The sequence below is a fragment of the Meleagris gallopavo genome, chromosome 2 (genome assembly GCF_905368555.1).
Source record: "Meleagris gallopavo chromosome 2, MGAL_WU_HG_1.1, whole genome shotgun sequence".
In the NCBI taxonomy this organism is placed as follows: domain Eukaryota; kingdom Metazoa; phylum Chordata; class Aves; order Galliformes; family Phasianidae; genus Meleagris; species Meleagris gallopavo.
Window position 1 is genome coordinate 30418525 of NC_139405.1, and position 23800 is coordinate 30442324.

General features: G+C 40.0%; 1 protein-coding gene and 1 long non-coding RNA gene across 3 annotated transcripts; both read left to right on the forward strand.

Annotated features, from left to right (window-relative positions):
- Positions 1-494: 494 nt before the first annotated feature.
- LOC146544924 (uncharacterized) lies at positions 495-3791 on the forward strand. The gene is made up of 2 exons (XR_014882090.1): positions 495-1786; positions 3498-3791. It is a non-coding gene; the product is annotated as an uncharacterized LOC146544924 (long non-coding RNA).
- Positions 3792-5582: 1791 nt separating this feature from the next.
- Positions 5583-21926, forward strand: TSLIG3A (tRNA splicing ligase complex subunit 3A). 2 transcript variants are annotated; one of them, XM_085219518.1, is made up of 9 exons: positions 5583-5601; positions 5900-5983; positions 8249-8397; positions 9921-10055; positions 12853-13037; positions 15438-15518; positions 16813-16929; positions 18869-19036; positions 19985-21926. In XM_085219518.1, exons 2-9 carry the CDS (start codon positions 5931-5933, stop codon positions 20780-20782), a joined length of 1686 nt encoding a protein of 561 aa, XP_085075644.1. In that variant the 5' UTR covers positions 5583-5601; positions 5900-5930; the 3' UTR covers positions 20783-21926. The 2 variants fall into 2 exon arrangements, with proteins under 2 accessions (XP_085075644.1, XP_085075643.1); XM_085219517.1 differs by lacking the exon at positions 5583-5601 and adding an exon at positions 5685-5745.
- Positions 21927-23800: the final 1874 nt, after the last annotated feature.

Genomic DNA, 23800 nt, shown 5'->3' on the forward strand with positions numbered 1-23800 from the left:
AAGTGTTCATTTGATACAAGTTAAATAATACTTCTTTTCATGCCCTTTGGTCAAATAGTTGTTCTGTGCCTGAGTGGGCTGACAGTATTCTGCATTGAAAGTAAGGGTTATTTGTGGGTTTTTGTTTTTTTTTTGTTTTGTTTTGGGTTTTTTTTTAAGTAGGAGTAAAAGATACTCCCAGAACTGCTGGAATGTGTAGGAACAAAATGAATGGTGGTAGACTGACATGTAGGCATATTGGTGGAGGTGTTTGTTGTTTTAAAGTTTTGTGAAATGGCATGTATGTATATATATATATTTTGTTTATGTATCTATCATCTATCTATTTATTTATTTATTTTTGCTGTGGTTTTCAGAGGCATGCAGTAAATGATTATCTACCGTACTGGTCCCCTGTGCTGGCAGAGCTGTAGCATAGTGCACTGACTGGGAAGCCTTAAGTTCTAGGCTGGCTTTGGATGCTTGACTTCAGATCCTCAGGAGGAGGGGTGAGTTAATGGAGGGGTATTTATTTGTGTGTTTGAATAGTGCAATATAACATGATCTCTCCTTCCTGGCCTAGTTCTTTACAAGCTGCATAAGGGAGAAGTGCCTTTCTCTTGATTTTTAGAAAGCTGCTGATAGGAAATAAATAAGTCTACTTGAATTTTTCTGTTTTTACGCATCTTCAAAGCCGAGACAACTAGCTAGTAAATTACAAGGGTGATGAATCAACTCCAGGCATTTATTTTATACTGCAACTTTTACTTTGCCATATTGGAGGCTAGTAGAAAGAACATTCTCTTGGGCGAAGTCTGTGGCAGAACAGCTTTTTACTAAGAGGCAGTAGAAGAGCTGTGGGAAAGCTGCTGGCATTCTATGTATTGTAAGTTATTTTTGCAGGTTTCTTTTAACATCTGTGGCTCTATTTGGAAGTAGAAATGGCCTTCAAATATTTACATTTTGCTGAAAACTTTAAAAACAAAAGTTATGGTTTAGACAAAATACTGTATGTTATTGTTGTTATTATTCTGGTAGTCCCTTGAGCGGGTAAATATTGTTTCCAGCTTGCTGGAATCATTTCTTTGAGATTTTACTAAGAAGTGTATGGGCTTTTGGGAGGGTTGTGTGTTTATTTTAAATGGCCAGGTTAGTGGGGAAGCAATGTATCAACCAGTGTTCTGTTATTAGTTTTTTCCAATACGTGTCTATCTTACTGGTAGAAATTACAAGTAGAAGATTGAGATACAGGGTCACTGCCACTTCTTAATTCTTGGTAGGAGCAGAAATAAATTCATATCTAAGGGAAGCTGCACCAAGATCTTAATTTTTCCCCATTAACACAGATAATTTGTATTTGCCTACTTTCTTAACTATTTTCTTAAACTGGTAAATCCCAAGTGGGTTATTTTTCTTTTTTTTTTTTTTTTTTTGAGATATCAAGGGAAAGTAATGATAACAGAAGTAGGCTGGTTTATTTCTTTAAAGAGACAACTTTCCACCAGGCCAGTATATCCCAAGGCATGCTAAAATTATACTTCTTTAGTGTAGTGAAAGGTTTAGAGTTGAAAACTTATTTCTTCTGAGACTAGAATTACATGAGCAAGAATATCTGCATAGCATGTTGCAGAACACAGACATTTTTCCCCTGAAAAAATGCAGGAGATAGCACTTGAGATAGGTTTTTCTGGGGCACTTAATGTAGTATTGTGTTGGTTTATTACTCTTTCAGAATGTTACAGAAAGGCAAAGGGAGGAAAATCATTATCTGGGAAAGAATTCATTCCTCTTCTGCCCCCTACACAGGGTAAGTACAAAGAGGGTGTGTGACCACGCTGGGAATACAGAACAACCTGAAGAGAAATGCAAGTTCATAGTTGGTAGGCCACCTTTTCTGTTATCCAGTATAGATGTATTCTTGGTTGTAACCAACATGAGCAAAATAAAGCAGCTGTAAGCTGCTACTTTGTCTTAGAGTAGAAAATGGAGACTCTGTATGTAGTGTTAATTCATGGATTTTGGTTTGATCCTACCACCACCTCTTTTTAGGCTCTTCTTGGAGTGAGAAGGCTGAATACTTTTACGTTAGCAATTCTAATTAAGTTGCTGTAATCATTCCCAGAATGCTCCTATAACGACAGGGGATGCAGAGAGCTGAGCCATTGGAGGATGGTCGAGTAGCTACAGCAAATAAAAGCTGTATCAGAGCTACTTCATTTCTTTTACCAATAGGCTGACTGTAGAATATTCGGTTTAGAGAGAGCAAAGCACATATATAAGGTATTGTTTTCAATTCTTAATAAAATACTTTGAGAAACTTCTTTGTGAGGGAGCTTTAGCTGGCTTCTAAGCAGCAGTGAAATAGTTGAAATACAACCCTGTTTAGTTTGATTGGTGAATGCAAAACTTGAATGTTGAAGCAAAATAACACTTCAGTGGTAGCAGTAGCTGTGAAGACTAGTAAAAAAATGCAAAAGCCTGGTAGCAGCTAGCCAATAAGGAAACAGTAGGCATGATCCTCACATCAGGAAACACATTAGGCTATTCATCTCCTGTCAGATATGAAAAGCAGAAATAAAAGAAAAATACCAGATGATCAGATGAGAGGACTCGATTTCTATGTACTTGAAAGGTAGGTATCTAGAAATGGCTGGTTTGCAGAAGAGCAGGACAACAAAGTCCATTAACAAAGGATTGTTGGTGATGGCTTTTTCTCATAAGAACTGAAGGCTTAATGCTATTATACCCATTTAATATGGTGTTTTCCAAGGACTTTTTACAGTTCATGTCCTCTGGCAGTTAGTTTCAAAGATTATATTACTTCACTAAATATATAAGAGAGGTTTAAAACCAGTATATCTTGATTGTACCTCTAGCCAAAACATCCAAGATAAGATTACAAAAATAATTCATCCTTGTATTTCATGCATTCAGTGCAATAAATTAATGCAATGGATTCAATTTGGCTGCTGGGGAGAAATTCCATATCTACATTTGCTACGGTACTTTATATAGTGCACATTTGATGTGTTTGGCATTTGGTAGAAGACAGATGTGGACAGCCTACTTGAGGCTGGCTGCAGTGTCTATAGAAGAGAGATCATCAAAGATACTAATATACCTGTTTTATTCCTCTGAGGGTTAAATTTGTGTTTCTAAACTCAAAGATGTAAGATAAGGTTAAACACTATACTTAAAAGGTTAGCATGCAAGACCAAAGCATCAAATGCATAATTTCTGGTATTCTAGTCCTTAAAAAGCCTGGTATGATATTGCATTCACAGTATGTTCAACCATAGCTGTTTTCATTCTGTTTTAAGCTTCTTCCAGACTATTTTAAATGCTTTGGGGTTTGAAAAATTTCAGTACAGATTGGAAAAGAATCAGAAAGGCCTCAGACTTGAGAATATAACAGCCGAACTCACCAGATGGTCAGAAAGAGGGATTTTAGTATGAACACTGAATTTGCTTTAACAAGCACATTATTCCCTTTTTTGGCTTTTGGTTAATTTCCACAGGAGCGATGAAAATGTTATCTGGAGCTTCTGGGCTTTTGGAGTCCTTTTCTGAGAAGGTGGGTACACATTTGCATACCTGGAATAGTATCTCTTTGTTTTGGTATGAGAGCACATTCTTTTCATAATTAAAGTGGTTAATTAATGTTAGGATTTTCTGTATTCCTAAATGTTGAACATGGTGTTCATGGGTCTGTCTGTAATGTAAGTTCTTTTGCCAGTGTCCAAGGAGACCGTGTATGTGTTGATACTTTTTTCTCTTTTTAAAAACAAACATTAAACATTTATGAAATAACAGTGGACCCTGAGTGCTTTTTGTTTAAAAACTTTTCTCTGAAGAGGATGAACAGTGTGCAGGCTACTTCAGGATTTTATCGCTGCAAGAGAAGGAGCTTGTTTCTGAAGCTTCTTGATTCACTAGGCCTTTCTGGCTCTACAGTATCTCTTGGAAGAGCTGCTCAAAGGAGGAAAAAAAGGCTTTTTAAAACTACCTCAATACTTAATCTAGAATCTTAATGTTATTTTTGCAACTCAGCAACCATGTTCATGCATACTTTTTTCCTCGTATGTTCACAGAAGTCTTGTTAGCCCTTTCCACAGTTACTCTATCTGAGAGAAATACTGCTCTGTTTCACCAACAAAAATTTCCTAGCAGGAGCTATCAAGTATGTAAAAGAATAAACACAACAGCCTGATTTTTTTGCAGGTTTATCATAGTGGTTGATTATCCTAGAAAAAAATGTGTGGTTAATTTCTTTACCATGTACAGATACACTCATTCTATTTTATCACTGTGGTGAGAAAACATAAACTAGTTTGCTGCTGTTGTTCAGAGAAAGATAGCACTTCAGAAATAGTTGTATTCCCTACACAAGCTCCATGTCACGCAAACATGATTCCTAACAGCAGTGCTAGTAAGACTTGCCCATCTGTATAATATGAAGTACTGAGTGGTCTAGTCTCTGCTTGCTGTTGCATTAATTTGCTGCTGCAGAGGCTGTTTTGTTAACTAATTTTCGTTGTATTGATATCCTGTAGTAGAGGAGTAACATGAGGGTAGATTCAAACACCCCGTCTAGAAGAGATTGCAAGTATTTTCATCCCTTCCTGTAGTAACCAAAGCTGGAGAGCAGAAGAGATCCAGCTACTCTAGAAAATGAGCTTATGTTTTTGCTGATAGTATACAGATGGCCAGAAAACAGCACTTGTGCAAATAGAAACATCACCAATACCATCCTCTTCCTATTTCTGGCAAACTGGGATGAAGGTCCTTAGTTGAAAATTGAGACATATGTACAATCCCTCCAGTAACAGGCTTTGGCCTTGAGATGCTCAGTTTCTCCAGGATCTGGCCCCTGCACACAAGAGCTGCACAAAGAAGCTGCACGCAACCCTGGCATCAGTGAAGTGTCACAAGTCTTCAGCTGCAGTGTTGAACCTGGGAGGAAAGAAAGAGCCCCCCAGGTCCCAATCACAGAATAGCTAAACAGAGCATCTCAGATGAATGAACTGAAGGAAAAGCAGGACATCTTTATAGACAAGTTCAGCCTAGCCATAGTAAGGCAGCTTGGTGGGAGCCTTAGCTGCATGAGCCAGTTTTGTTTGAGGTTGTAATAGCCCGTGGCTACTCTTTACCAACTGTTATCTAACTAGAAGCAAAGCAATGCTCTCGTTGTGCCTTTCTCATTAAGCTGTTGGTCCTCAGGAGGTATTTCTCTCCTCAGTCAGCAGATTGACCTGCCTTTAATAGCAGAAGCAGCGATTGATGTGTTAGCGAGGAATTCTTTCCAGTCCCTTGAGGCACTTCAGCTCAGGAGGCGGCCTAGAGGAGGATGCTGGGAGTTGTGGTCCCCGCGGCACTCTCTCTAGCTGAGGCGTTTTGTCCCTCGTGCCGCCCCGTCTCTCTCCGCCCGACGCCGCTCGCCCCAAAGCATTCCAGCGTGGTTCCGCGGTGGGACGAGTGGTCCTTCGTTCGGGGCTGTCCGCGTCGGAGCCTGAATAGAATCACGACCTCCTCGGCTCCTTTCGCGCTTCTGCCCCACAAAAGCAACCAGGCGCTTTCTCTCATACCCTCGTCTCCTTTGCTCAGCGCCGTCTGACGCCGCGGGTGGGTAGAGAACGCCGCAGAAGGAGGTCGCGCCGGTCAGGCACATTTAGGGGCAGCCCGGAGGCTTTCCACCGCCCGCCCGCCTCCCCCCCCGACCCTGACATGCCAACCCGGCAGTCAGCGGCGTAGCGGCGTGCGAGCGGCGTACGTGGGGCGGTGGCGCGTGCCGGGGGTTGCTTGCCTCGCTGCGGGGCGCGGCCGTTATTCCTCAGAGGGGCAGGGAACGGGACCCGGCCGTTAACGGGTCTGCCGCGGGTAACGAGGCGCTGAGTTCAGCCGTCGTGTCGCTTTCGCGCAGGTTTCCCCTCACCCCCGCTCCCCGCCGCAGGATGGAGTTCGAGCTGCTGGAGAGCGACGTGCTGGAGTCGCTGGAGGACCTGGGGTAGGTGCGGGGTCCCGAGGGCGGGGGTATCGGCGGTGCGCCCGGCACGTCGGGGCTTCGGCCGAGCTGCCAGCCCCGCCGACAGGCCGAGCGGAGAGGCGCGGCGCCCAGCGGCGGGGCTGCAGCTGTGCGGGCTGCGCGGGCGTTCTGGCGCTCTTCCCGCGCGTTGAGTTGTGGCGGTGCCGGCTGCTCAGGAGCCTCGGTGTGACTGAGGCCGGAGAGGAGGAGGGGGAAGTTGGGCGGCAGGAAAACTCCTAGTTTTTTGTCTTTTGGAGAAGTAACGATAACTGAAAAACCGCTCGTGACTTAGCGCTTTTTCTTTGCTGCTTTTTTTTTAATTAACATAGCACAGGAAGCTTCTGTAGTTTAAACCTTTTATTCCAGCAGAGTCAGTAAAGGTTATATAAATATGAAGGAGAGCGAGTAGAGTGTGTCCTGCTATAAGCTTGCACTGCTGGGAGCTCAGGGAGCGGCAGTCGTGACTTCACTGCTGCTGGTTCTGTGCAAACAGCTGTATTTATTCACGTTGGCCATGTTCCCATAAATCACTTTGTTGGAGTGTGACCCGAGCCACAAAGATTATATTTCCAGGCTAAGTTGGTGACGATAGCTCCCTAGCTTGACAAATAGGCTTCTGTTTTGGCAGGTATTGCAGTGACTGAAATGTGAAAAGGTCCCAGCCATGATGCACATGACATGGTCATCTTCCTTTTTTGCCGTATGTTTGAAAGGGTATTCCTGGCTTCAAGGAGCAAACAGGCCTGGCAACGTAGTGCTACTAAGAGAATGTGTCTGTGGAGCATAGGCACCTCTGGGAGAATGAAAAGAAGTAAGAGGCTGCTCACAGTCATTGGTCTGCAAATTGGACTGCTAGCCAAAGAGCTGTGTACTTGAAATCATAGTTAGCGTCAATATTACAGATAAGATGTTGTATCTATCAATGGAAAATACTAGGAAAAAGGACCTTTAACCTGAGAGATGTTTTAAATGCAGATCCTGCCAAAGCAAAAGGCTTGTCATCTCTTCATTTCTACTTGAATCTGCAACTTGATGTTTCCGTTGAGTCACACACACTTCCATGTATGTGTGGGACAGGACTTAAACTTGCTTTGGTTAGTGTGTTGGAATTGTCTGCCCTGCTGTGGTGAGGTAATCTGATGCATTATATCCCTGCTACAACTTCCCATCAGCTGCTAGTAGATTAACTCTTTATCACTTGTTAAACTGCTCTGTGGGGGAAAGATATTTCTGAGTGTAACTCTTTCATTTTGGTTGGATGCTAACAAACTGTTGTGATGAAGACAAATCCTTTATGTATGACATTAAGCATAACAATGAAGAGTGAAAGTAACACTTAAATTTGCCCTATGCGAGATGTTTTTCCACTGAGATTTGCCAAGAGTTGACTGAACTCACTAGGTTGCTGTGACGTTCTGGGTGATTTTACTCTGGAAGTTCAAGAGAATGATTTTGGTTGATTATTCTTGCTCTTGGCAGTTTCTGTTTTGGGTATGGTATATAGAAAAATCCTATGCATTTTCAACATGCTCCGGTAAGCTCTGGCTTTGTGCTTCTGTCTGATTCATAGGGCTGTCTTCTCCCTACTTTTCTCTCTCCTCCAACAGGATGTCACTACCCAGGTGACCTAAAAACTGCATCTTCTGAAACTGGTTCTCTAGAATTGTGCTTTCTTATACATAGGCCTGATTCTACTTTATTTTGTTATGCAGAGAACAATGGTCTCCTGTGCATTTTTCTTGTACCCTTTTAAGAATGTAACATTCCCAAAGAGGATATTTAGAATCGCTTTGATAAGATTTGTATCAAAGTCTTCCCTACTTTAACACTTAATAGGAAGTGGCAGAAAAGATGCACCAATCTACTAGTAATTGTTCAAGATACTACAAAGCAGCATTCAGAAACGATATTTTAGAACTGCAGTTGCCAAAGGTAAGTATAATATCTCCAAGAGCTGGAGACAAAGAAATTGCAGCTGTATATGGTAGCCTTCTCCAGGATGAAGCACTCGATTGTAATGTCTTGTGACACGATCTCAGTGCCATTAAGCTAATGTACACGGACAGATTGGGCTTACTCAGACACTTACAGCTGAGCACAGGAATTTATCTTACGGTTTTAGATGTTTCAGCATTTCATATCTGATGAGGGTGTAGCTCTCAATACATATAGAGCATAAAATAAATGTGCAACAGGACATCGGTCGCTGTCAACTTTAATGAACTGTGCTTTTGTTTTGCTTGTCAGTTACAAAGGTCCATTGTTAGATGACGGAGCACTGGCTCAGGCAGTCTCTCGTGGAGCCAATTCCCCGGAGTTCACCAAACTCTGTGCTTGGTTGGTATCTGAGTTACGGCTGTTCTGTAAACTAGAGGAAAATGTGCAAGCAACTAACAGTAAGTAGACGTAACTCTAGTACGAATGTGCACTTCATGTGTGTTCTTGCCTGTTGTATTTGGGTTGATAACTGCTAAATCTGATGTAGCAGTGAGTACTGTCTGTATGCTGTCAGATTTTCAGTTGTTTTCCACGTCGGATTTCAGACTTGCCTAATAAGTGGCCCATAGAGGCTGAAGTAATAGCAGTGATCAAACAGTATTCTGGTAATAGATTTGTTTAATGGTACAAATGTAGATGTTTCTTAAATTTTGGGAACGGATTTAAGGAAAAATTAGTTGTTTTTTATTAGATCATGAGAAGGCTTATTTCAAGCCTTCTGTTTGTAATTAGGATGTAAGAAATATTTACTGTTCAAAGAAACATTCTCATGACAACAGCAGCTGTATTTTTGTGTTATTATTGGTTACCATAACTCTGTCCATGCCATGTATTTTTTCCCCATTTATGAAATACTCTGCAGAAGAGAGTTTGCAAATGTTTCTTATTTTGGTGGAGGAAACAAACCCCTATTTTCCAGAAACATTATTTTCGGTCAACTAGTTGTGACATTCTGTGGATCAAATTGTTAAATTGTTGTGATAACCCATACTCCTGATTATCTACCATATCAACCCCAAATGTGAATTTGATTTTCAGTCTGCTTGTTTCCCCACAGATAGCTGTCTTTTACCTCCACGTGCTATTTTCCTTATTGTTCTTGATATTTGCATCCCTTCTTCTGTGAGTGTAACTGCCTCCCTATCACTAATAACATCGCTTTTCTCCACCTGTAGAGGTGTAAGTTTCTTCCTGTACATCTTATGTAAAAATACAGTTTGGTAGTATTCTAAACACCTATTTCAAATTGTCAACATTTTATTTGTCATATATAATCAAGTCCTTCCTTCATTTTGTGTGACTCAAGTTTAGCCCAAGGCAGTCTGTAATCTGTGCAATCTCTCTTCAAAAGACGACTGTTACTTTATCCCTTTTGTTTTTTTCCCATAATTCGGCGTAATAAATTCAGGCTTGCTTCACTAGTAGCACTTAGGATGATACTTGTATCAGTAACAAAACTTTGGCTTAAATGACTTAATTATTTTTAAAGGATGTTAGTACAAAATATTATCAGTTGACAAATGTTAGCTGACTTAGGAAATGCAAACATGAGCACTCATAAATAGTATTTTTCATGACCATACAAGGCTTATTTAACATGCTTGTAGTGGGAGCAATTAGTCTACCTAAAATACCCTGTAAAATTTATGTTGTTTTTAGTGTCCCTTTTCAATGTAGAATTTGCCAGTGGCTGTCTGTTGTAGCTGGGTTAAGTTTTCAGTGAAAGATAATTTTACAATAAGGAGGGACATCAAGCCTCCGAAGAGGTTGTGTTCTGTCTTTGAAAAACCTTAAGAATGCATTTGGCTTCCATAGCAATAGGAGTTTCATGTTAGAAAGCAACTGAAGCAAAACATTATTATTTTTAAGAGTTTACTCACTTTAATCATAGCTATAAACAAATTATTATTTTTCTTCTAAGGTCCAAATGAAGCTGAAGAATTTCAACTCGAAGTGAGTGGGTTGCTGGCTGAAATGAACTGTCCATACACATCGTTAACAACAGGAGATGTGACAAAACGCCTTCTTAACCAAAAGAACTGTCTCTTGCTGCTTAGTAAGTTGGAATTGCAAGCAAATTTGGTTTCTGTGCAAAGATTCATATTCTTACACTTGGTGAGATGCTGTGACAAGGTGCTTTGTTTAATATAGTGTGTAAAAGCAGCTTCCTAAAATTAATAATTTTCTTTTTCCTGTAATGTCTGGTGTCAGAGTATTACATTTCTGGGTCTTGTAAATTTACCAGTCACTCTGTAGCCAGTGCATGATGATATTTTGAGTGTCAATTCTTCTCGCATTCACTAGCGCAAAGTTTCTCCTGCTTCTCAAAAGGTGCTCTGAAGTAGGAATCATGTGAGACTTCTGCCAGGATTTAGCTACTCAGCTCTGTTCAGAAAGAACATAAAAACATCCACTAATATCAGATGCATCGTCGTTTTAGTGCCCCCATCAGGATGACTTTCAAGGTGCAAGGTGTAGGACTTGCATTTTCCTACACTCCAACAGCAATTGAAACTGCTGTGGAAAAGATCCCAGCTCAAGTTCTTTTGATTATCTCCCTTAATAAATACTCTCAATGTTATTTTCTGCTGCTCCAAAAGAAGTGAACGGTATCAAGAGTGATGTCCTCCTATCACTTTTCCACCCTGTGCATCTGAAAATCTAACTTGCTTTTATTCCTGTTCAGGAATTTTAAGTGTGGAAGAAATAGCACTGAAACTTGGAAAAAGTGTGTGATGTTGATGCACATTAAAAAAAATAATAATAATAAAATCACAAGTGTCAGAGTTAAGAATTTTAATATTAATTTTAATCTGGTCTTAAATTCAGCATTTATTTTGTTTCTTCACTTGCTGCTGATTCTTTAACTGTTCAAAGCAGGAATATCATTCTATCTCCAGCTGAGATGTGGGAAATGAGTTACAGTGTAGGTTCCTGTATTGCAGCAGCTGGAGAAGAATTGGTAGTAAGGCTTAAATCTGAACTTGATTTGATAATATGTTCAAAAATATCAGGTGAAATGAGGTAATCATAGCATTTAAGATATTTTGTAGTTCAAATGCATCTGCCCTTTGGCTTGTTCTTTGTGAGCTAAGCCTTCAGAAAATTTGGCTTGTGTGTGACTGGGCTTATCCCGGAGATCTTCAGTGATGTACGTGTTGGTAATATAAAGTTAAGTTCAGAAGTTGCACTCTAGTGTTCCATCTGGCAGGAATACTTTGTTTACTATTAAATGTGGACTTGAAATTGATGCCACAATCTTTCTGTGTATAACATAATCCTAATACCTAAAACTTTTGCACAGCTTTCATTACCTGCATCAAACTAACTTACTAGGTGTCTTGTTTTATGTGAGCCATAAACTCATTTTCTTTTCTTTTCTTTTTTTTTCAGAAAAAGATTTTTGCTGTGTGTGTGAATGCCAGGGTATTTTATATGAAAAAAAAGAAAAAAAAAAAAAAAAAAAGCAAAAACACAGCGTAGCTTATGTCAGTTGAAAGGCAGAACAGTATTCTTACCAAAAGCACCAGCTAAACATAAGCAGCATCACTGGAATTCAGTGCAGTACTGGCATATGCAAAAAGAAATTCCAGTTTTGGAGGTAGTAAGCTGATTTTTCAATATTAAAGTTTTATATATCCACAGGTATCTTTTTATTACTGTAGCATCTAATCTTTCAATCCTTATTTTAAGAACTAATTATTTAAATTGATGTTAAAGACACCCGGTGTGATTCAATACAAAAATATTGTTAAATGTTTGGTTTTTTTAATTCAAACCCTAAAACTGTGGAAACTGCAGCTAAAGGCTGTACACTAGCTTTTTATTACTGTAACCTACATCACAATGCTGCAATTACAGATGCAGACCATGTTCAGAAATTCTGTGACTTCATGGAATAGTTCAGGTTGGAAGGGACCTTTAAGATCATATAGTTCCAACCTGCCTACTATAGGCAGGGAACACCTCCCTGTAGACCAGGCTGCTCACAGCCCCATCCAGCCTGGCCTTGAGAACATCTCTAGGGAGGGGGCATCTACAACCTCTCTGATTTTGGTTGTAGATGCTCCCATCTCTCAGCAACCAGTTCCGGTGTTTCAATCTCACAGTAAAGAATTTCTTCCTACTGTTTTGTCTAAATCTACCCTCTTCCAGTATAAAACCATTTCATCTCATCCTGTCACTACTTTCTTTTTTCTTTTTTTTCTTTTTTCTTTTTTTTTTTTGACAAAGAAGTTCAGATGTGATGATAGGCTCTCACAGTTCTAATGCTGGGGAGCCATGCATTCATTCTAGCTTCAACTTTATCAGTTGCTGTTTTCTTTTCTGGAATGGTAAACCTGAGTTCTCAACGGTACTTTAAAAAGTGAGATTGTTTCTCCACTGTACATCTTTCCTGGGAAAAGCAGAAGGGATTCATCCAACGTTTTACTTTTACTCATGTCCTCGTATCATTTCCCAGAACCTCAAGCAGTGTTTGCATGTTTAGCTTAAAATGCATGTCCGAGTCTCTCATCCTGCTTATTTTCTTGTTCCTAGTCTCCTGTCCTTGCTGGGCAAAGCCTGAAGGAAAAGAGTTGTGCACTGAAATCTGTAATGCCTGTCAGAATTGTAGGGTTTTTTTTTTTCCAGGCTTTAATTCATTGCACTGAACTTTTCCTCTGTTTATGTGTATCTAGCACTGGGCTTAGTGGTTGTTAGAAATATGAGCATTGTGTGGGTACCTGAATTGTAGCTTTAACTAAGCCATGCCATTTGCACATGAGTTGATTGTGAGCACTTGAGTTATCGTTGGTTCTAAAATATTTTCCTCGGCTATATCTGATGCTGAAATCTAATTTTTCTTGCCCCAGCATACCTCATCTCAGAACTGGAAGCTGCCAGAATGCTGTGTGTGAATGCCCCTCCTAAAAAAGCACAGGAAGGAGGTGGCAGTGAAGTCTTTCAGGAGCTAAAAGGCATATGTATTGCTTTAGGCATGTCCAAGCCTCCAGCCAACATAACGATGTTCCAGTTCTTCAGTGGAATTGAAAAAAAAGTAAGGACCAAAGGAACAAAACTAGAGTGCTTACTGTGTTGCCGTTTCAATGGAAAATAGTTCTGCTACCAAGGAGAGACTTGTCTCTCTTGAAATTCCAGAGTTTGAATTGTGGTGGTTTACTGGGTATGCTAAGAGTCAGAATTTGGAAAATGAGTTTAAAGGCTTTTTCCATGCCAAGGCACGGGGTCACGGACTACCGTATCGTTGCCTTAAAGGGTGAGGTGTTTCTTACTCTGCTCTAGGTTTTAATGTCATGACCTGCTGCAGGAGACATAGAAAATGCTGAGCTCAGGCCTTGGGAAGAATATAAGAAAGGAGAAATCTATTACAAGATACAGACATAAGAACAAACTTCTACAGGAACCTCCTGTTAAAAATGTTTAGACTAAAAGGTGTTGTTTAACTGAAGTCAAGTTTACTCCTTTTCCCTGAGGCTTTATCAGTTCTTGTGGTTCCATTTTTGGTTTCTTTATATGTATGCGTTCTCCAGGTGGCTCTTTGTTTTCCTTTTGTTCAAGCAGTTCTTACAAAGCTGAAAAATGAGGTAGTATAGACTATCTAGTGTGCAGACAAATAGCTTTTCTTTTGCAGGGAAAAGCAGAATAGCAGCAAAGAATCTTTGTGAACTTTAAAGAACAGAGGTGTTTACGTAGCTCCACAGAATACTCTCAGAGAAGTTAACTCTTTAGCTGCATTGCACTTAACCAAACTTAAGCAGCTGGAACCAGTGCTCCATTTCTTGCCCCCACCCCCCTCAAGAAAAAAAAAATCATCTTTGATTTGACCTGTTGAAAAAGGGAATGGTGATTTTTTTTTTTTTTTTTTTTTTTTTTTTTTTTTTCTCCCATCAGTCCAAGATGTGGTATGGAAGCAGTTTGTTTTTGTTTCTGGTTTTGGTGTTGTCATGGGCATTTGTCAGTTAGATATATAAGAAATCTGTGCTTCCATTTTCAATGAAAGGTAAAAAATATTCTAAAAATGTACAGCGCTAGCAAGCTTTGGTGAGAGAGGCTGTAAAAATACAAATTATACAATCAGAATCTTTTAAATCTAACATTTTGTTTTACCCTGTCACTGAATTTCCTTGTACATTGTCTTGCTTTAAAGCCAAACTTGCATATACCTTGCAAAATCATTGAGGCTACATTAATGTTATCTTTAGGATTTGTATCCATAGTTTCTATTATTCAAACTGAACAATCTTTACGGTTTAATGAAGTAAAAAATTTAACCTGCAGATCAGGCTCTGAGCAACCTGATCTAACCCTGTTCAGTGCAGGAGAGATGGGCTAGGTGACCATTAAGGATCCCTTCCAACTCAAAAGATTGTGTGATTCTGTGATGTTTCAGAAATACTGTACAGCTTACAGCCCAAATGTGTCAGATGTTTGTAGTGTTTGGGGACAAAGTAAAGCTATCTAATTAATGAAAAACATCATTTTCTATTTTCATTTCTAATTTTCATTTTCTAATGAAAATATATTGAGAAGTTGAGAAGAATGTGAAAACTTGAGTAAAATTTTCACTTTAAGGAGATAGCTACAGCAAGAAATCACCCTCAAGTTTACTTGTTTTTAAAAAGAGAGCCTTGCAATGACAATGCTTTGTACTGGAGTATGAAAATCAAGCTATGTTTTAATTTGTGTTTGGTTTGGGTTACCATCTTTGTGTAATTGCCTTGTTGTTAATGATCCACCCACAGCTCAGCTGTTCTGTTTAAAATCTTTGTTTAACAAATGGGACTCAGCACCTGTTGGAAGACAGGGTCACCATACATGTTAGATTAACTGCTAGAATGAACAGCTGGAAAGGTTGAAAAATGTGGTTTGCAGTAGTGGAAAAGGGAAGCTTCGTAATTCCAACGTACTTTGATCAAAGTCTTTATCCATGCTGCTCCATTGCTTCCTCACAAAGTCCTTAGGTTATCTTTCTCAAAACTTCTAACAATATTACCCAAATTTTTATAATCCAAATGAAATATTGAATCATATTGAATACTTCTTCCTTGAAAAGAGAGGTCACTTCTTAGGTTCTGTTTCCTGTAGTCCAAACCTTTTTGATACAAGCTTTTCTGTTTTTTCCTAAAATAAGAGGATGACATATAGAGTATCTATATTCAAGGGGAGCTGTAGCTCATGGAAACTTATTATTCAAAGTGTGTATTTATATAATTCTCTCTCTTAATTTTTAGATAATTGTAGCCAGGACTACCAGAGATACTAAAATAGTGTTTCTTTTCAAAATAGGTATACTTTGTTCTCTGTCTCAAAAAAAACCAACTTGATATTGGAAGCTGCTTTGTTTTATCTGCAACCATTTAATAGTCTTCTGCTGTAAGCTGAATCTTGAAAAGCTGGTTTTTAGGCAATGCTTACATTTTTGTATGTCTTCTAACAGCTGAAAGAAACCCTAGCAAAGGTTCCACCTAATCATGTTGGAAAACCTCTCTTGAAGAAGCAGCTGGGACCAGCTCACTGGGTAAGCAGTTGCAGGTGTTAGAGCCTGTTTCCCTTGTTCATTTATATAAGGATGAAAAGACAATTTTTTTGCAGTATTTTAAAATGTATGCTGATACAGTAAATCCTCAACTGCTGAAAGATCTTTCTTGAGCTCGTGAATCCGTATGAACAGATGCATACAAATGTTTTCCAAAGTAAGGGAGAAAGCTACGGTGCTGAGCTGTGTGCTTGTGCCTTCCTCTCCTGCTGCTTTCCAGTGCTGGATGAAGTAGCTTTGCTGAAATAATGTAACACCCCTTTCTGTAGGTTCTTTTTAGCTAACCCATAGGTTAGCTAGGAAATGAGAGGAACTCCTCTCATTTCTTTCTCTCCTTCTGTGCTGCTGGAGTAGTCTTTTTTCTTCATAGTCTCTTCCCCATGAAGCAGTGGGTGCACAGGTGGAAGCTGAGAGAGGCTGTACACCCAGGTGGCAAAACCATAATCATCTCCAGTCAGGACTTGGTTTTGTCATCTGCTGCTCTAGAAGGATGTTGCCTTGGTGAGGTGCTGCTGCTGAGCAGCACAAAGCTATGACAAGACTGAGTCTCTTTTGAACTTCTTTCTCAAAGACTTGAAGACTTTCTATTTCCAACAGTTTGTATCCTTAAATACTTGTATTGCTTGGGCTGAAAATGGGCACCCACCACTTCCCTTCAGCCAGGCTTCAGTCTGTACACAAATCATCTCCTTACTGGAACATATTTCAGCTGTTGCTCTGACTAGAACATTGCGTGCTACCATGTGTATTTCTAGTGATGGCTTCTACCTGTAGGGCACTTAGTTGTCATATCTGTGTGCATACTGTGTTTTAATCAAGATCCTCTTACAGTACTTTACTTTTAGTGCTCTGTCTTTGGCCTTAAGCTTACTTCTTTTTAAGCAGGCAAGGGCACTTTGGTCCCTAGGATTTAGGTTGTCCTTGCATCTCCTTCAGTTTGTTACGTCTAGTCTTTTCTCACTTTCTGTTTCTCTGTCCTGGGAGTATTGAGAAATGCATCAGAAGTGTGCAGCTTTATGTCTCTTATGAGCCACAAACAACTGTGTCTGTTAGAAATAGTACAAGACTGAATGTGGAGGTAGCAGCCTATGAAGCCTTTGGGAAAACAGTGTCAGCAGACATAGCTTACGTGGAGCCATTTGACAAGATAGTTGATTGCAGGCTTAAGCCCTGGTTAATGTCTGCATGTGTCTGGTTCTCTTTTATCCATGTATTTTATTGTCTGAAGTAGAAATGTTTTATCTCTAATCTATAGGTTTGCAAATTTTTGTTTCAGGAAAAAATTGAAGCAATTAATCAAGCCATAGTCAACGAATACGAAGTCCGAAGAAAACTGTTAGTCAAACGTTTGGATGTTACTGTGCAGTCCTTTGGCTGGTCAGATAGAGCTAAGGTACAAATAACTTGAAGTCCTGGTTTATGGTGATTCTTTATCTTATGTGACCCTGGAAAACCGCTTCACAGTTTTACCCTTTGAGCAAAAGACAGCCAGAGGAGTTATCTGGTTTTGGTTTAAGTTTCATAAAGAATTTTCTGACAGTGTAAGATGATCACCAGATTTTACTTAAAACTGATTTGTTGGATTTAAAAGCAGCATGTGAAATGAGAAGATGGACCGTGTGTAACATACAGGAAAGCCAGAAAGTACAGAAAGTTACTGTACATACTGGCTGCTAGAAAAATAGTAACAAAAGATTATGGATACAACCATTTGCATTGAGAGGACCTCAGTGTGAATCTCTAAGTGCTGTGTCTGTGCAATGGTATAACACCATCTTTCTCTTTATGACCCTTTAGCTTTGTGCTGTTTACAGTGATCAGATTTCCTCAAAGGGTGTCTGCAAGCACAGCTCAACAGCTGCCCATGTGAAAAGCTCCTAAGGCACTATTTGCACTTTTACCTCATAGTCAGGATAATATTTTATATGCTGTTCTTATCTTTGAACTGTGCAAGTGGCTGTGATATGAGCTGTGTTTTCTCTAAGTAATATGATTGTTCTTTTAAAAGTAATTACATGCCTTCCCCGTTTTCTATGTTTTATCGTTTAAAAAAATAACAGATGTATAAAGTATGTCAGGATCTTAAAAATGGTATGTAACTTTTGTTTTTTAGGGCTAAACCAAATCTGCTAGCACACTGCTAGCAGTTTTGAGACTGAGGTTTGTTATTAGTCATAATTTGTGACCTAGAAGTGTCAAATGCTTTACTTTGGTATGTGATTTATATAGAAGCAACTGCATTTTAATTGTAAAATGTGAGCTCTAAGGTAATGAAGTTAATGTTTTCCTTCATTTTGAATAAATGATTCAGTTGTAACTTAAAATACAAGCTCTTGGTTCTAAAAATTTACCCTGGAGCCACTTGGAAATGCATACCTCCCCTCTTATCAGTTCCAGCTTTCTGCTTTTAGGTGAAAAATGGAATTTTAGTATTTTAAAACTTGTTCTTAAATTCTTGCCCCGTTGAGAAATCTGTTGGAAAACCTCCCTTGCCTGTTCCCACTGCTGTCAATAGAGGTCCAGCTGTCTCTGCAGCCATTTTGGCTGAGTTTGGATTGCAATCTTTTATTTTAACTGCGTCCTTCATTATGCTTTAACCACACAGAGACATAACTAGCATACTTGCTCACACAGATCTGTTACCTCTGTCAACTGGATAACTGCTATTGTGCCTTCAGGTATTTGAAATATGAATACTATAATGCAGTAGAGGAAGAGAGATTGCAAAGCAAAGTTGAATCCAAAGATCCAATTTCTAGCGTGGGCTGTACAGTATGCAAGACAGATCTGAACTGAGAGGAGTAGTTGAGAGATTTAGTTATGCCAGTACCTCTTGATGGCTTGACTCTGTGATGATGCTGATTGGAAGAAAGACTCCAAAAGAGTGATTGCAGCCTTTTTCTAGTGATGCAGGGCTGGGGACTTGGTGATATTATTGTAAATGAAATGGATGTGGGGTAGAGATTTGTGCAGGCTTAGGAGGAGGGCTTGAAATGAGTTCCAAATTTGTTCCACTTCTGGTACCACATTAGTGGTAATTTATATACCTGTATGACCCTCCTTTACTGTGTTTGCCTGAGAACTAAGTCTGCATGTACTTGGTTGCTGTTAAGATTGTCAGAAAATCAGTTTCTCGTCAGTTGATTTAGAATAGTGTTAATATGACAAATGTTAGCTTTATTGTGGTGATTACAAAGTGATTGTTACTGCTTTTATATTCACTGTTTTTTTTTTTTCTATTTGCAGTGACATCTTCTGCAGTTGATTCTTCTAGCGAGATTGCTTTCCCATGTCTTTAGCTGACTGAGTTTTGTTTTTCTTTTCTTCAACAGAGTCAGACAGAAAAGCTGGCTAAAGTCTACCAGCCAAAACGTGCCCTCTTATCCACTAAGTGCACTATTTCTGTTGCAAATCTCTTGGCAGCTCGGCAAGATCTGTCAAAAATTATGAGAACAAGCAGCGGATCCATCCGAGAGAAGACTGCGTGTGCCATTAATAAGGTACCCTTGGTGACAAGTAGCTAACATCACTTTTTCTATCATGAATATTAAAGTTACTTGAATGCAGTAATAAATCCTACTTTCTTTTTATGATTGTAAATGAAAGTTGGAAATAAGGGATAAGAAACTTGACGTCTATGTACTCTAAATTGTACATCAGGGCATTATGAGGAACTGTAGCTTTACTTGTTAAGGTTCAGAGTGCCCCTTCGTAGGGGCACTGGAAAAAACCAAAAAAGTGAAACATTTGATTATTTTCATCAGGAGTTGCCTGCTCTGTCTCAGCATTACTGATGTTCTTGCGTTGCTACTGCCTAATTCTGTCATGATATCCAAAATAACAGCTACATACTAACTTTCTGTCCTATATAAATAGAATCTATTAAAATCTTCGAATATGTCACAGGTCAGATTCTCCTCTGCACACAAATGAGAGATTCTAGGCAAGTGTGTACTTTTAGTAATGATATAGTAGAAATATGATTTGGACTAAACAGTTTCCGTGTTTCAAGAATTAGGTTTTTACAGGCTCACAAAAGTACATTTACTGAACTTGAAGATCAGCAGCTGTGCACCGAAGTGCACTTTTAAAATTGTATATTCATACATGCTTTTCTCCATTTTGTACTTCAGGTAATGTTCTAGTTCATTTAGAATGCAATAGTGGCATTATTTGACCTCCTACTGCAAATAGTTTTTGCACCTTTTTAGTGTAGTTGGAGTGTGAAACTTAAAAGGAAGTAAGTGGGAAGACAGATGTGACTATCATCAGATTATATATACACTTTACTAGGAATGCGGCACAGCCCTGCTGCTGATTTGTGTTCTGTTGACTTAATTCCATTATCAATATTAAGTGTCTTTCAAGACAGTAACAAAAATTAACAGAATAACTTGCTTCTGTGAGATCTTACAACTCCTAAGGCACTTGTCCCTTTCCCTTTGCAGGTGCTTATGGGTAGAGTGCCTGACAGAGGAGGAAGGCCCAATGAAATTGAACCGCCACCTCCTGAGATGCCACCCTGGCAGAAGAGACCAGAGGCTGGTCCACAACAAAGTGGTGGCCGAGGAGGAAGAGGTGGCTATGAATCCTCATATGGAGGGCGAGGAGGTTATGACCATGGGGGTCATAGCCATGGTGGTCATGAGCGAGGAGGAAGAGGAGGCTATGACTCATCATATGGAGGACGAGGAGGCCATGAACGAGGAGGTCATGATCAAGGAGGCCATGATCGAGGAGGGCGAGGAGGACGTGGGGGCGGCTATGATCATGGTGGCAGAGGAGGTGGAAGAGGAAACAAACTCCAAGGAGGGTGGACAGATGGTGGAGGTGGTGGCTACCAGGATGGCAACTACAGGGATAGCAACTACAGAGATGCAGGTTTTCAAACGGGTGGCTACCATGGCGGTGGTGGTGGTGGTGGCGGCGGCGGCGGCTACCAAGGAGGAGGCTATGGTGGCTACCAGTCATCTTCATACACAGGAAGTGGCTACCAAGGGGGTGGTGGCTACCAGCAAGACAACAGATACCAAGATGGTGGGTCCCACAGTGACCGAGGGGGTGGGCGTGGAGGAGGGAGGGGTGGTCGTGGTGGTCGTGGTGGCCGTGGAGGTCAAGGAGGAGGCTGGGGAGGCAGAGGTGGACAGAATTATAATCCAGGTGGGCAATTTGAGCAGCACTTCCAGCATGGAGGCTATCAGTATAATCAGTCTGGTTTTGGACAAGGAAGGCACTTCACAAGCTGAGGTTGCTAAAAACTTTTGCTTCAGCAGAGCTCAAATAATAAAAACCTGGTTTCAGAGTCTTGGTTTAATCATTTCAGAATTAGTACAGGTTTGTACATATGAGGCAGAATCTTTTGGGGTGGGATGTTTTGTATTGAACTAAGTACAGCTTTCTGTGCTTTCCTTCCCCCCCAGTCTGTTGGAATTGAATGCATCATAACTACTCACTGCACTTCACTTAATCGTAAATTAATAGTCATGCTTTTTTGATGTTGGACTGACATCTGCTCAGAACACATTGATTCCAAAACTACCTGCTGTGTTTTGCTTGAAGCTTTGATTGGAAAAATTATAAAGGCTGGTCTAGTCAAAATTATATGTTTCAATATACAATGGAATTTCTGCATCCCCTAGCCATTGTTCAGTTACATGACGTAAAATCAGTGCTAAATATTGCTTCCGGATTGCTGTCCTGTTGTTTTAATCAAAGTTACACACATACACAGGCCCACACAGCAACTTCCCTCTAACAGACAGGTTTGTTATCTATTATATGAGCTCTGCTGTAGATGTCATGTTTGGTAGCCTTATCTTCCATTAAGCAAATTTTTTCCCACCTGCTCAAGTCTGAAGACTTACCACCGCCAAAACCTGCAAAGATTATTTAAAACTAAGCTGAATTGTGAACTGGTAGTGTACATAGGCCTGTAGTTCGGTGTAGCAATTCAAACTGACCTGCATCCATCCAAAACAAGTTGCTCCTCCTTCAAACTTAATTTTTACTTGAAATCAGCTAAGAAAAAAAAAAAAAAAAAAAAAGACAAACTGAAATGATTTTATTTGCAAGTTAATACCACTGACTCAGCAGATCTAGGGCAATTTGTTTTGGGGGTTGTCTTTTTAAAGAAATGCACTACGGCCTGGGAAGTTTAGTTCCTGCCTGGAGGAAGCCCTTTTATTATTGCTGCAGAAAACAAAGCCTGGCTGAGTTTGATGTTCTAATGCATTAGTTTAGTTTTTTGTTTTTTTTTTTTTCCTTTACTGAAAGCCACATAATGCTTCTTGCTGGGTTTTTTGTGTACATAAACATTGTCAAGCTGTGAAAGAAAATGGCTGAAGGTTTGCTGTTGTATAAAAGGTGAGCAATAAAAGTATCTGTATGTTCCCCTTTGCTTTGGTTTCTTTTCCTTCTGGTGATGAGTAAAAAGCAGTTTCTACAGTAGATGGGAACTTCTAGGTATTTCTGATTGCTTCATCAATTTTTTTGTTTTAATCAATTAGGTGGTCTAATCATCTCAGATGTACTGTGCATTTTGCCTCCTTAAAAGCTGTCAGGACAGGAGCAAATGGGAGGAATGGATCTTCGTTGTTTTCGATTTGTCCTCTTCCTTCTCTGATTTGGTGTAGCAGCACAGTCTCCCTTGCTGGAGGTTTCCATGCGAGCTAAGCTCTGCCATCATCAGGCTCCTTCACGCCACATGAACATGGTATGCTTCTGGGAGCTCTACTGATGCTGTCCGGGCTTGTGGGAAGGTTAGGTTCTTGCCTGGGTAGTTGTAGTAGAGACTGACCTGATGGCAATCCCTGGGCTACTTGAAATATCCAGAGGTCTGAATTCAGATAAAAGTTCATTGGATTACAGAAATAATATGAGCATTTGAGGAGTGTGTGTAACACTGGCCTCACTGAGATTCAAGCTGATCCTGTAAGTAAGCTGATAAAATGTTTAGAATCGATCTCCCTATGTTTCATTACCTGACCAATCTGAAAAGGCCCTATTCATTCTGACCACTAGGTGCTGCTAGTGGTTCGCAAGCAGGAAGTGAAGGTCTCTAAAGGCACTGGAGAATCTGTGTTGATGTCTGTAGGTTTTTTAATGCTTCAAACAAATCTAATGAGGCTAACAAGGGAAAAGTTGCCATATTGAATCCATATCGCTGGAATCACTGAAATAGACTGATCTCAGTAATTACAGTTCAAATCATAAACTTCATCTAAAATGAGTATTTCTTCATGAAGGTGTTGGTTTCTTGCAGCAGCACGCTACAGATAATGCATCTCTGTTGCTGAGAGTGTAATACCTTGTGAACATTAGCTGGTGACTAGTTGCATTCATGTAAGAATAATCAGTTTTTAATTTAAATTTTTATTTATTTATTTTTAAGAAATAGGATTCTTGCAACTGGGACAGTCCTAGACTGATACAGATAGACTGACAGAGGTAAAGAGCCGTTGTCTGGGAATGTAATGGCTTCAAGTTGACAGTTTCTGCTTTTTCTCATACAGCTTTTCGTGTAAGGAGACCATTGTTTTCTGCCAGCACTGCAAACCTGTATCTAGGGAGAGGGAATCCAATAGGCTCTTTAGAGAGCCTCTGGTTGAGTTGCATCGGCACCTTCAGAGATCTTCCTGTGGCAGAGCTGCCAGTTTCTCTGCACGGCTATGACTTGCTGTACTGGGTGTTCTCAGCTCTGCATGCTGAGATGATGTGGTGAAATGCTGGGGATGAGGGGACACAGATTCCCTTCCCTCTTGTTTTACCCAACTTGTTCTCAAAATACACGATTTCTCCTCCCTCTTCCAGGACCTAGGTGAGCTGTCTCCAATTTTACTGTTGTTTGAGGGGGAACAATCTTAGGGGTGGGGGTGGGGGGTGTGAAAAAGGCAAAACAGGAGGCTTCAGTCTTCCAACAGGAAAGAAAATGCTTTGCTTCTGCCAGCTGTTGTTATTTTCCTTACTCTGTTGTTTCCTCCCAGTGTGCTGTGACTTCTTTGTTCTCCGGAGAAAACAAACTTTGTGGGGAGAGCAGCCTTTATTAATGAAAGCAAACAGCCACTTCTTTGTTATTGTCTGTATGATGCCCTGATAATGTTTTGCAAACATAATTCCTGCTATGCTGGAAGGAGTCTCATGACTGGAAGTTGGGAGTGCAGCGATGGCTTGTGGAAGTTATTGGGCTTATGGTGGTTTGGATATATGTGCTGCATTTCACTGTGCAGTGATTGAAAGCAGAACTCCAGGAGATCAAGAAGGCAACT

Excerpts from the sequence above, each read along its gene's own strand:
- TSLIG3A (XM_085219518.1), top strand. The coding sequence starts at position 5,931 with ATGGAGTTCGAGCTGCTGGAGAGCGACGTGCTGGAGTCGCTGGAGGAC. Across the intron at positions 5,984-8,248 it reads GAGTCGCTGGAGGACCTGGG|TTACAAAGGTCCATTGTTAG; the intron begins GTAGGTGCGGGG and ends TTTGCTTGTCAG. Across the intron at positions 16,930-18,868 it reads GCTGGTCAGATAGAGCTAAG|AGTCAGACAGAAAAGCTGGC; the intron begins GTACAAATAACT and ends TTTCTTCAACAG.